The 11,299-nt window shown below is 48.6% G+C and overlaps 2 protein-coding genes across 6 annotated transcripts; both read left to right on the plus strand.

Moving 5' to 3' along the window:
- Positions 1 to 456: 456 nt before the first annotated feature.
- LOC135595991 (leucine-rich repeat receptor-like serine/threonine-protein kinase RGI4) lies at positions 457 to 5,213 on the plus strand. The gene is made up of 3 exons (XM_065087594.1): positions 457 to 782; positions 877 to 3,830; positions 4,063 to 5,213. Exons 2-3 carry the CDS (start codon positions 926 to 928, stop codon positions 4,542 to 4,544), a joined length of 3,387 nt encoding a protein of 1,128 aa, XP_064943666.1. The 5' UTR covers positions 457 to 782; positions 877 to 925; the 3' UTR covers positions 4,545 to 5,213.
- A 3,082-nt stretch (positions 5,214 to 8,295) lies between these two features.
- Positions 8,296 to 10,802, plus strand: LOC103968807 (probable methyltransferase At1g29790). Of its 5 annotated transcripts, XM_065087596.1 has the most exons (4): positions 8,296 to 8,640; positions 8,741 to 8,867; positions 8,953 to 9,028; positions 9,115 to 10,802. In XM_065087596.1, the coding sequence occupies exons 2-4, from the start codon at positions 8,863 to 8,865 to the stop codon at positions 10,603 to 10,605; spliced, it is 1,572 nt and encodes a 523-aa protein (XP_064943668.1). In that variant the 5' UTR covers positions 8,296 to 8,640; positions 8,741 to 8,862; the 3' UTR covers positions 10,606 to 10,802. The 5 variants fall into 5 exon arrangements, with proteins under 5 accessions (XP_064943668.1, XP_064943667.1, XP_064943670.1 ...); XM_065087595.1 differs by having other exon boundaries at positions 8,296 to 8,867; XM_065087598.1 differs by lacking the exon at positions 8,741 to 8,867 and having other exon boundaries at positions 8,297 to 8,536.
- Positions 10,803 to 11,299: the final 497 nt, after the last annotated feature.

Raw genomic sequence — 11,299 nt, forward strand, 5'->3', positions numbered from 1 at the left:
AATAATATCTATAATATATCTTACTTAATTAAATAGGATAATATAATCTTACAATATTATCCTCAAAGTTATCTCCGATCCACGAGTTACCTCATAATATTTTTTTTATCGAAAATATTCTCCATATTTTTGTGCGATTTCCGACCATATCGAATTAATTAAGATATTAATGATATTTGTAACGTTCATTTAAATGCGGCTTGGATTTCTTAGCGGTAAATAATGGACGAAAATCCTCGACTTTCTCTATATCCTTATGCCAAACTGATGGAATCTTCTTGCTGTTGAGATCACTGGCCACCGGCTACTATGGCCCCCCTTCTGGCTCTCATTGTGTTCTTTCTTTTTCGCTTTCTCTGACAAGCCAAACCTTTCCCACAAGTTACCTACCCAGTGTTTGGTTTCGAAACGTGGAGGCCATGTTACTCACTTGGTGGCCTCTCCGTATCATAAAGATAAAGTTGATTGCTCCATAACTGATTAAGAAAAAAATCGCACAACCCTCATCGATCGTCCCCACCCATCTCTCTCTCCGTTTCAGTACTAGAGCTGCCCCTCCAACTCTCTCTCCTCTTCATCTTCATCTTCAGCTTCCTCCCAACATCACCAGGCAATAAACAGATTCAAGAACACCCATCTTTCTATCCCTCCAAATTCCATCCCTCATCTGCTGCACCGGTGTCATGGCCCAGCTGGTTGTCTTGGATCCGGAGATTCTGGGTCTTCTGATCAACTCACATATAAAGCTGCAGTAATCCTCTAAATTATGCTGATAAGCCATGGTCGGCCCCCCTCCCCTCTCCTTTTGCTCTACTAGTACTACTACACCTCCTCGTCTTCCCTCCCTCCACACCTCTGACACTCGCCTTCGACCAGGAAACATCGAGAGCAACAGTGAATAGAGAGAGGCAGTACACATATAGTAATGCCTGCCGGAGGAGTAAGCGCATGGAGGGTCTGTTGCTGCTTCCTCTTCTTCCAGCTATTGTTGTCCCCGGTTCTTCTATCCTGGGACGCTCTCGCCATCGATCCTCAAGGCGAGGCCCTACTCTCTTGGAAGCAGAGCTTGAATCGTAACAACCACCACAGCAATGGCTCGTCCAGAAACATCGGTGTTCTCTCCGACTGGAATCCCAACGATCCAAATCCGTGCCGGTGGTATGGCATCACCTGCGACGCCAGCGGGCGGGTGGTCGAGCTGAATTTGCAGTACGTGGACTTGCTGGGCGGCGTGCCCACCAATCTGAGTGCGCTGGCGATCTCCCTCTCCATGCTCGTCCTCTCGGGGACCAACCTGACCGGCCCCATCCCTCCCCAGCTGGGAGACCTCCCCCTGCTAACCCACCTGGATCTCAGCGATAATGGACTCGCGGGCGCCATTCCCGACGGCCTATGCCGGCCGGGGAGCCGCCTCGAGCGCCTTTATCTCAACTCGAACCGCCTTGAAGGGCCGATCCCGGATTCCATCGGCAACCTTTCGGCGCTCCGCTGGCTTATTATCTTTGACAACCAGCTCGAGGGGGAGATCCCACCGAGCATAGGGCAACTCGCGACCCTCGAGGTGTTCCGGGCTGGTGGGAACAAGAACCTGCGAGGTGCATTGCCATCAGAGATTGGCAACTGCTCCAGCCTGGCCATGCTCGGCCTCGCCGAGACCAGCATCTCAGGCCCGTTGCCGCCAACCCTGGGCCACCTAAGGAATCTCCAGACGCTGGCCATCTACACCGCGCTGCTCTCGGGACCAATCCCGCCGGAGCTGGGCCAATGCAAGGAACTCCAGAACGTTTATCTCTATGAGAATTCCCTCTCAGGTTCCATACCGCCGCAGTTGGGCCAACTCGAGAGGCTCCAGAGCCTGTTGCTCTGGCAGAACAACTTAGTCGGCGTGATCCCGCAGGAGCTCGGCGGATGCAGCGAGCTCCAGGTGGTAGACCTCTCGATGAACAGCTTGACGGGGAGGATCCCCGCCACCCTCGGCAACCTCACTTCTCTCCGGGAGCTCCAGCTAAGCGTGAACCAGGTCTCCGGCCCGATCCCGCTGGAGATTGCCGGCTGCCTGAACCTGTCCGACCTCGAGCTCGACAACAACAAGATCTCCGGTGGGATACCCGCGGAGCTTGGCCGGCTACGCAATCTCCGGATGCTCTACCTCTGGGCAAACCAGCTCACGGGGGAAATCCCACCGGAGATGGGCGAGTGCACGAATCTCGAGGCGATCGATCTGTCGCAGAACAACCTCACCGGCTCCATCCCAAAGGGAATCTTCCGGCTTGAGAGCCTGAGTAAGCTGTTACTCCTGGACAACGATTTGTCCGGCGAGATACCCTCGGAGATCGGCAACTGCTCATCGCTGGTCCGGTTCCGGGCCAATGGGAACCGCATCACCGGAGGGATACCACCGGAGATCGGGGGGCTGAAGAACCTCAGCTTCCTGGATCTGAGCTCGAACCGGCTAACAACAGCCATCCCGGAGGCGATGGCCGGGTGCCGCAATCTATCCTTCGTGGATCTACACGACAACGACATCGGCGGTGTCCTACCGGATGGGCTCTTCGAGGGACTCCTCTCGTTGCAGTACATTGACCTTTCCGGTAATTTAATTGGCGGGATACTTCCGTCGGATATTGGGCTGCCGACCTCTCTAACGAAGCTTATTCTCGCGGGAAACCGAATCTCAGGCCCGATCCCGCCGGGGATCGGCTCGTGCTCGCGGCTCCAGCTAATGGATCTGAGCAATAACGCGCTCTCGGGCCAGATTCCGGGGAGCATCGGTAAGATACCGGCGCTGGAGATCGCCGTAAACTTGAGCTGCAACGACCTTTCTGGCCAGATTCCGGCGGAGTTCGCGGCGCTCGTCAGGCTCGGTGTGCTCGACATCTCGCACAACCGGCTCTCAGGCGACCTCCAGCCCCTGGCGAACCTTCAAAACCTCGTCGCCCTCAATGTCTCCTTCAACAACTTCTCCGGCCGCGTTCCGGACAGTCCTTTCTTCTCCAAGCTCCCAACCGGTGATTTGGATGGCAACCCCGCCCTCTGCGTCGCCCGCTGCTCCGGTGTCTACGACTACGGCGACCGTATCAAGGAGCTGAGGGGCAGCCGTGTGGTCACGGCGGTGATACTCTCCGTCGCGGTCGTCCTTTTCGCCACGGCTGCCGTCATTCTTCTTAGCCGAAGAATGGCGCGCCGCGGCGACGGCCGCGAGGACGAGGAGAAGGATGGCGACATGTTGCCGCCGTGGGAGGTGACCATGTACCAGAAGATGGAGATCGGCGTCGGCGACGTGGGCCGGAGCCTGACGGCGGCGAACGTCATCGGCCGGGGATGGTCCGGTGTGGTGTACCGTGCGAGGATCCCGTCCACGGGGGCGGTGATCGCCGTGAAGAAGTTCCGCACCGGCGACGACGCTGCGGCCACGGCATTTGCGTGTGAAATCGGGGCTCTGGCGAGGGTGAGACACCGGAACATCGTACGGCTGCTGGGCTGGGCGGCCAATCGTCGGACTAGGCTGCTTTTCTATGACTACCTCCCCAACGGCACGCTGGGAGGGCTGCTACACGGCGGAGGTATGGCGGCGGCGGCGGCGGCGGTGGAGTGGGATGTGCGGCTGGGGATCGCCGTCGGCATAGCGGAAGGGCTGGCCTACCTCCACGACGACTGTGTGCCGGCTATCATCCATGGCGATGTGAAGACAGAGAACGTCCTCCTAGGGGAGCGGTACGAAGCGTGCCTTGCAGATTTCGGCCTCGCCCGAGTGACGGGAGACAGGAGATCGGGAGGGGCCGATTCCGTCCCGGCCTCCCTCGCTGGTTCGTACGGTTACATTGCCCCCGGTGAGCCTAAGCTCTTCTCACTTCGTTTTGTTTCTTTTTATTTTAGTTAGTTACGCATTTTGGAGCTTTAACAGTCTTCTAATGCCGTTGGGATGCGGTGGGGTGGGGTGAGATGGTGCCTCACCTACCGTAAGTAGTTTCATTTGTTCTGTTTGCTTAGTGGTTCTTGTTTTAGCATCGGAACGTTGGTATCCATCCTAACCGTGGCGATGGGTGAATTTTCGTTGCACAGAGTATGGGTGCATGACGAGGATCACGACGAAGAGCGACGTGTACAGCTTCGGGGTGGTGTTGCTGGAGATGATAACGGGGAGGCGGCCGGCAGACCCGGCGTTCGGGGAGGGGCAGAGCGTGGTACAGTGGGTGCAGGACCACCTAAGGTGGAAGCGGGACCCTGCGGAAGTTGTGGACCCCCGGCTTCAGGGGCACACCGACCCGTTGCTCCAGGAGATGCTCCAGGCCCTGGGCATCGCCCTCCTCTGCGCCAGCTCCCGCCCCGATGACCGCCCCACCATGAAAGCCGTCGCCGCACTCCTCCGTGGCATCCATGGCCACGACGACTCCAACAACTCCGCTGAGGCCCGAAAGCATGGATCCTTCGGGGGAGGCGAAGAGGTCAGAAAGCGGGCTGAGCCGCCGGCGCCTGCCTCTCCGCCCCCCGTCCGCAGCTCGGTCGCATTCACCTTGTCGGCCAGCAGCGACAGTTGTTTGTAGCAGTGACGTCCACACCTTGGACAACGGCAGGCCTCCGGGGTGGTGACGGTGGGGCACAGGAAAGCAAGGCGCACGACGAGTAGTCGCTGTCGATTACGGAATGGTTGATTAATTTCTGGCGCCTGGATGATGAGATGCTGGAAACATTGCTGCCGTTGTGGAAGGGAGGCGAAGGCGCACAACGAGTAGTCGCTGTCGATTACGGAATGGTTGATTAATTTCTGGCGCCTGGATGATGAGATGCTGGAAACACTGCTGCCGTTGTGTGGAAGGAAGGCGAAGGCGCAAGTGGAGTCGTGGAAGGTTGGCTGAGCCTGTCGAGATGTCTGGCGTGTTGTTGATGAGCAGCGGCGAAGAGAAGAAAGAATGGGCAAATCTCCGGTTATAAAATGCGCTGATTGGATGGGACACGTTTTATATGCCGGACCGAACAACGGCAATTGTGACCGGTGCGGCTGATGCTTCTTTCCCGCCCATGCCTTGACTTTCGCCTTCCGGCGGCAAAATCGGCTGATGCAATTAGTGCTTAGTGGGTCCTTTATGCCGAGCCGCTTGGCTTCATGAGTTTGTCGTGCCACCAGTACGCGAATCCTACGACCAGGACAGATTTATTTATGTATTTATCCATACGAATACAAATCAATAAATCATTTGCAGACGATTCCAACCCGATCTGATCCCATGAAAAAACGTATTACAAGTCATAGAAACTTCACAAGTGTTATCTTTCGAGGGACGCGTGTTGCCTGTCTTAGTCAATTGATGTGATTTTGCCTCGCTTACATGAAGATCTAGATCGAAATGAGTTTTCTTTTTCACATTCAATTTAATTTCAAGATAGACGAGCATGAGTATAGTAATAAATAATAAAAAGTGATCTCTTAATAATTATATTATAAACATAAGTTTTTATACATAAAAAAATAAAAAAAAATATTTTATAAAATGTTCTATGGAAGTCTTGACTGTTTCTAACAATCTCCATTTGGTTGACAAGGGAGAAGATAGTTTACAATTGTTTACTTCGGACTTATGTCTATATGGATGGACAAAAAGCGTACAAATTTTACCATGAGGTTGATTGAGTTATTACATCAATAACAACACGTTAGATACTCATTTGGCTCAATACTTTTCCTATTATGTCCACCCACCCTCACTCCTCTCGAAGGTGTGCTTCGGGAGTTGCGTAGAGAGGGTTTTAATGTGCGATATCTGGCTCATTTGATATATTAATTTTATATTTTTTTAATTACTTTTTTGAGAGAGAGTTGGGGTGTTGGACTAACATACTTTAAGTATATCCTGGGAGGTTGGGGTGCTCTAACTTTATGCCTTAAGCCGGAAGGATTGAGGTGTCCAACCTTCAAGACTCGAGCGAGCACCAAGGGGGGGTTAAATGTTCCCGATCTCCACACCTCGAGCAGGCAACAAGGGGGGTCGAATGGGCCAGAATCATATCGAGTCGATCAGGATGTCAATAATATTTTTCTATGATATTTTGGTACTAGAATGACTCAATATCATAAGAATACTCACCCATTAATCGTCTCATTAAACACACAATAAGCTTTGCTCTCAAGCTACAATATTTTTACTCAACAAGGGTCGTAACTATCATTTTCATACATCAACACATCCACCTCAGACATTGATGATATATTGACGTCTATTAAATGACTCATATCTTTCACTCTTAAAGATGATCTCGAGCCATCTACTCATCTCTACCAAGGTGTTTTAAACATCACCCAATACGTACAAACATTAATAGGGATGATATAAGTCGTTGCCCCACTTTTACCCCAACTAGCATAATAAGTGATATCACTAGCCCAACTAGAGTCCCCGGTTCTACTAATACCCATTGAGGCTTCATGACTCAATGTAGTATTGACATCTCAAAAGCATCTAAGGCCTATCATACCATCAATCGAGGGAGTACTTCAGTTCCCAATCATGGAATTCAGCAAGCTATGCTATCCTAAATTTATCTCACCTAAATTTAAGGCTTAGTCAGTCTCGACCCCCTTAGGGCGTGCTTAAAATATGTTGGTTAAAAACTTCAACTCTCTCTTAAAAAAATAATTAAATGAGTATAAAATCAACATGTCATATGGCCTAAATACTATGCTTCAAGACTCTCTCCAAGGAGCTTCCAAAGTATGCCTTCCGGAAAGGAGACAAATGATAGGAAAAATATTGGGACCAGTGACCATTCAACACGTGACTATCGATGTAGCAGTCCAGTCAGCTTTGAGGTCAGAATTCATCTCCCATTTGTCTATCTATGTGAATGTGAGTTCAAAGTAGGCAATTGTGGGTTGCCCCCTCTTTATTCAATTGCCTACGTGCAAAAAATGATAAATTGAGGTTGTCGGAGGTATTTAAATATTATCTCCTTGCAGAACATTTCACACCTTTACTATCAGGTATAAATGCTTACTTTTAGCATAGTTATCAGGATCACCTTTTACACTTATTATCATACTCACATATCCTGGATTACTAACTTCGGCGTAAGAGAGATTAAGTCGAGAAACTCTTCTCGACCTCAGTTTTCATATCGATTACACTTCGGATATCCCCGAACATACAAACTAGAATTATATTTGACTTACCAAGATGTTAATGATATTTTTTTATAACACTTATTTTGTCTTTCTCGTTTGTAGTGGTGGTTAGGATTTGAATCCAATTAAGTTAATTATTATGTGTTATATTATTATTATGTGTTATATTAATGATATTATATATATATATATATATGATGCATATTTACCTAAATAAAGTTATAAAGATTTATACTTACTAAGTAATTACTTACTATATACTCTATTGTATATATAAAAATATTAATATCTCACCCAAGTGATTGGGTAGAGAGATGAGCACTTGAAAGCTCTTGCCAATACACATATGTACAATGATATGTGGGTATTATATATATATATAAATTTTAGACAAGTTATATTTATATATTTTTTAATATGTATATGTGTCAAAAATATTATATACAAGAAATTTTTTATCATTTTATTTAATAAGTTAGTATGTTTTAGTTTTAAGATTATCTATTTTTTATTATACTTTTATTAATAGTGATGATAAAAATTTAAAATATGATATCTTATTTTAATCATACTATATAAATAAAATTATTAATTATTCATCATTACCGATGAAATTAGGATGGCATTATCAAATATTTTTTAAATTATTTGAATGCCATATGACATCGTTAACTCCACAACCAACAACCCCACCTCTCTTTTTCCCCTCCCTTTCTTTCCTTTATTAGCATATTAGCTTATTGACTTTGCAATTTTTACAATCGAATAAGTCTTGCGTTTGAATATCAGATAAATAGTAGAGGAATTATACTCGTAATAGGAACGTATAAAGTCTTCTTCGGAGGGAAGTGTGGGTCCCAACCGTGGGTAAACGGGGGAGTGACGATTCATACATACGGCAGCTTTACCTGCAAGTAACGTCTGGGCCCCTAGTTTTATTTTCTCTCTCTTTTCCGATTGCTGGATACGATTGCCACATGGGGACGGCGCTATCGAGCGATTATTGAAACCGGATCGAAAAGACATAAAGTGGGGTAAGATCTGTTCTGTGCTGACCTCCCACCCATAGATACGGGAAATCCACCCGTCCGTTCCCTTCACGGGGCGTGCCACCTCCGCCGCCGTCCTTCGCGCCGCTTCGTTATTATTGTTTTTTTGATTCGAGAAGACGAAAGTTGACTATACTTTTGGGAATCACAAAGTTCATGCGATCAGCCAAACCCCAGCTCCTCTGGTAACCCTCCAGATGCAGTCAACCCCCAACACCTCCCCACCGTCTCTTCCCTCTCCCGATGCGTCCTGCCAAACCCCAGTATCTCTACTAATCTTCCAGATCCAGACAACCGCCCCTCCCCACAGTCTCTTCCCTCTCCGAATGTGATTAATATTACTTCCGCTCCCGCTGCCAGAGGGATGGAAGTCGGTTGATAAGAACAGGGGTCTGGATCCCCAGAGAGAGAGAGAGAGTGATCCATCTGTGCTCGCTTCTATTTACTCGTTTTGCACCCTCGGCCTTGTTTCTCGTATTCGCGTGCTTCCTTATTTCTGATTAATTTGATCAGCTTCCTTTTCGTTTTGCTGCGCTGGTAGATTTTCTCGCTCACTATCCCTGCTTTTCTTCAGCTGCCTGCATCCTCCTCAAGTGTAGCTCCTCGTTTGTTGGCAGAAAGAAAACCAGCTTTTTCTTTCGCCGCAAGAATCTCAACTTTTGCTTTCTTCATATATCTCAAGTTTTCGGTGTCAGAATGTGGTGATTGACATATATTTTCCCTGAGGAAAATTTTCCTGTACTTACTATCTAGGTTCTTGTTCTAACAAAGTCTCTAAATTTGCAGCTTCTCTCTTGTTGGATTCGTGGGTTCTTTCTTTCTTCTTTCGAGTCGCAGGAAATCTGAAACATATCGTTCCAAGGTAGAGTTCGATCACCAAGAAAATCTCGGATCTTTTAAGTGGATGCACACCTAACTTGCGCAAGCCTTGCATTTTTGGGCTTTGAGCCAGGAGCGAGCCCAAGTCAGTGCAGAGGAGGGAAGAAGTTAAGATTCGGTTTGTTTCTTCCGGTCGGGAGGAAGATGGAGAGGGTATGCATTCCCAGGTGCAACTTCACCAGAATTATGGCCCTTCTACAGATCATCCTAGGCATCTTCGTCATCCTAATCAGCATTGCCAGCCTCCACCGCTTTTACTCCGTGGGCTACTTACTCCACAGCACTGATGGAGAGTCCTGTCAGAAATTCCACACCATCAACGATGGCTACTCTGACTTCGACCTCAAGGCCCTTAATGATCGGATGGAGGAGGTCCTTATCCGGCTCTCAGAGCTTCAGGACAAACTTGAATCCACCATTCAAAAGCTGGACAAGGAGAGCAAAGGCCGATCTGCAGCTAAAACCATCTCTCGGACTGAGTTCAGGATGTTCCTGGAAGAGGAGGTGATCCAGCCGCTTTACAGTGCCCATGTCGCGCTCAGGCTTATTCGCATTCCCCAGCCGGATGCTGTTCGAGCTCCTGGGTCCCCGATGGAGGACCCTCTGATAAATTTCTTCACGGTGGAGGAGACACGCAAGTACATCACGGGAAAGGGCAATCGGAACGGGAAAGCGAGCGTATTTGGCACGAATAAGACCTACAACACGATCGGCCATGCTTGCGTCCTGATGAGAAACGAGCTGGAGGAGTACATGAATTATGACATCGGCTCTTATTGCAGGGACGACTGGAATCTAGCGCAGAAGCTGATGTTGGGTGGCTGCGACCCCCTCCCCCGGAGACGGTGCTTGGCTCGAGCATCGAGACTCTATCAGAGGCCGCTTCCGATTAACGAATCCCTGTGGACAATGCCAGATGACCGCAACGTGAGGTGGAGTAACTACAACTGCCGGGACTTCAAGTGTTTATCGAGCAGGAATCCGAGAAGGGGCTTCTCCAAGTGCACTGGATGCTTCGAGCTCCACAAGGAGAAGCTGAAGTGGGTCACCAACACCTCGCTCGCAGACTTCCTCATTGGTGATGTCCTTGCGGTGAAGCCAGGGGAGATCAGGATCGGACTCGACATCAGTATCGGAACAGGGAGTTTTGCAGCGAGGATGCGGGAGCGGAACGTAACCATCGTGTCCGCTTCCTTGAATGTGGGCGCGCCATTCAGTGAGATGATTGCACTTAGGGGTTTAATCCCCCTGTACGCAACACTTAATCAGCGGCTGCCTTTCTTCGACAACACGCTGGATTTGATACATACCAACGTCTTTCTTGATGGGTGGATCGACCTCCAGTTGTTGGACTTCGTGTTGTTCGACTGGGATCGGGTGCTGAGACCGGGAGGCCTGTTGTGGGTGGACAAGTTCTTCTGCAACAGGAAGGATCTGGATGACTACATGTACATGTTCCTGCAGTTCAGGTACAAGAAACACAAGTGGGTGGTTTCCTTCAAGTCCAAGGACGACGTGTATCTCTCTGCCTTGTTAGAAAAGCCACCCAGGTCATTGTGATCTTTATCAAACAGGTGGCTTCTCGAGTAGCAGACATTAAACGCCCTGTTTCCCGGATGATGCAGCTGAACGGAAGTTCCGATCTCTGATCTCTTATCCGCTTGAGTAGTACCTCAAACACACGATCGTCGTGTTAGCATTAACAGCCTTTGTAAGCTTTGTTGCATCCATAATAGACTTTACCATCGTTTCTCTAATACATTAAAGGCAAAGATAACGTTTATTTAAAGCTAATAAATATGTGCTGGCACACTATTTAATTTTAATATGTTTGGATTTACCTTTTAGTGCCATTGTTGCACAATTCGATGCCATCCCAATCAGGAGTGAGTGACCGTACCACCAATCAATGTGATTTGAACGAACCAACTTGTGGCCTTTACGCCTTTAACGTGGATGTGACATATCTCACCGGATCCTTCAGTTGTAAACGATAACCGTGTAAAAGATACCAGAATAATTGGATCTGGATTGGTTGACTCGAATCTCATTCCTGTGTTTCTATATCATCCAAAGACCATAAGACTTAACTGCCACATTGACCGATTGTTCCTATCCAAGTCCACGTTTCACGACCAACGAGAGGGGCTATCAGATGATGTTCGAGAAGACGCATCACCTTCTTTATCTTGCGAGCAACAGGACAGGCTGAGAACATGACGCACGCCACTTGATGGGATCCCCGCTTTACTGA

This window comes from Musa acuminata, chromosome BXJ1-10 (assembly GCF_036884655.1).
Source record: "Musa acuminata AAA Group cultivar baxijiao chromosome BXJ1-10, Cavendish_Baxijiao_AAA, whole genome shotgun sequence".
NCBI classification, from domain to species: domain Eukaryota; kingdom Viridiplantae; phylum Streptophyta; class Magnoliopsida; order Zingiberales; family Musaceae; genus Musa; species Musa acuminata.

What these genes read in the sequence shown, in the direction of transcription:
- LOC135595991 (XM_065087594.1), top strand. Translation starts at nt 926, where the DNA reads ATGCCTGCCGGAGGAGTAAGCGCATGGAGGGTCTGTTGCTGCTTCCTC. An exon ending in GTACGGTTACATTGCCCCCG is followed by an intron (nt 3,831 to 4,062) that starts GTGAGCCTAAGC and finishes TTCGTTGCACAG; the next exon opens with AGTATGGGTGCATGACGAGG.
- LOC103968807 (XM_065087595.1), top strand. An exon ending in CTGAAACATATCGTTCCAAG is followed by an intron (nt 9,029 to 9,114) that starts GTAGAGTTCGAT and finishes TTGGGCTTTGAG; the next exon opens with CCAGGAGCGAGCCCAAGTCA.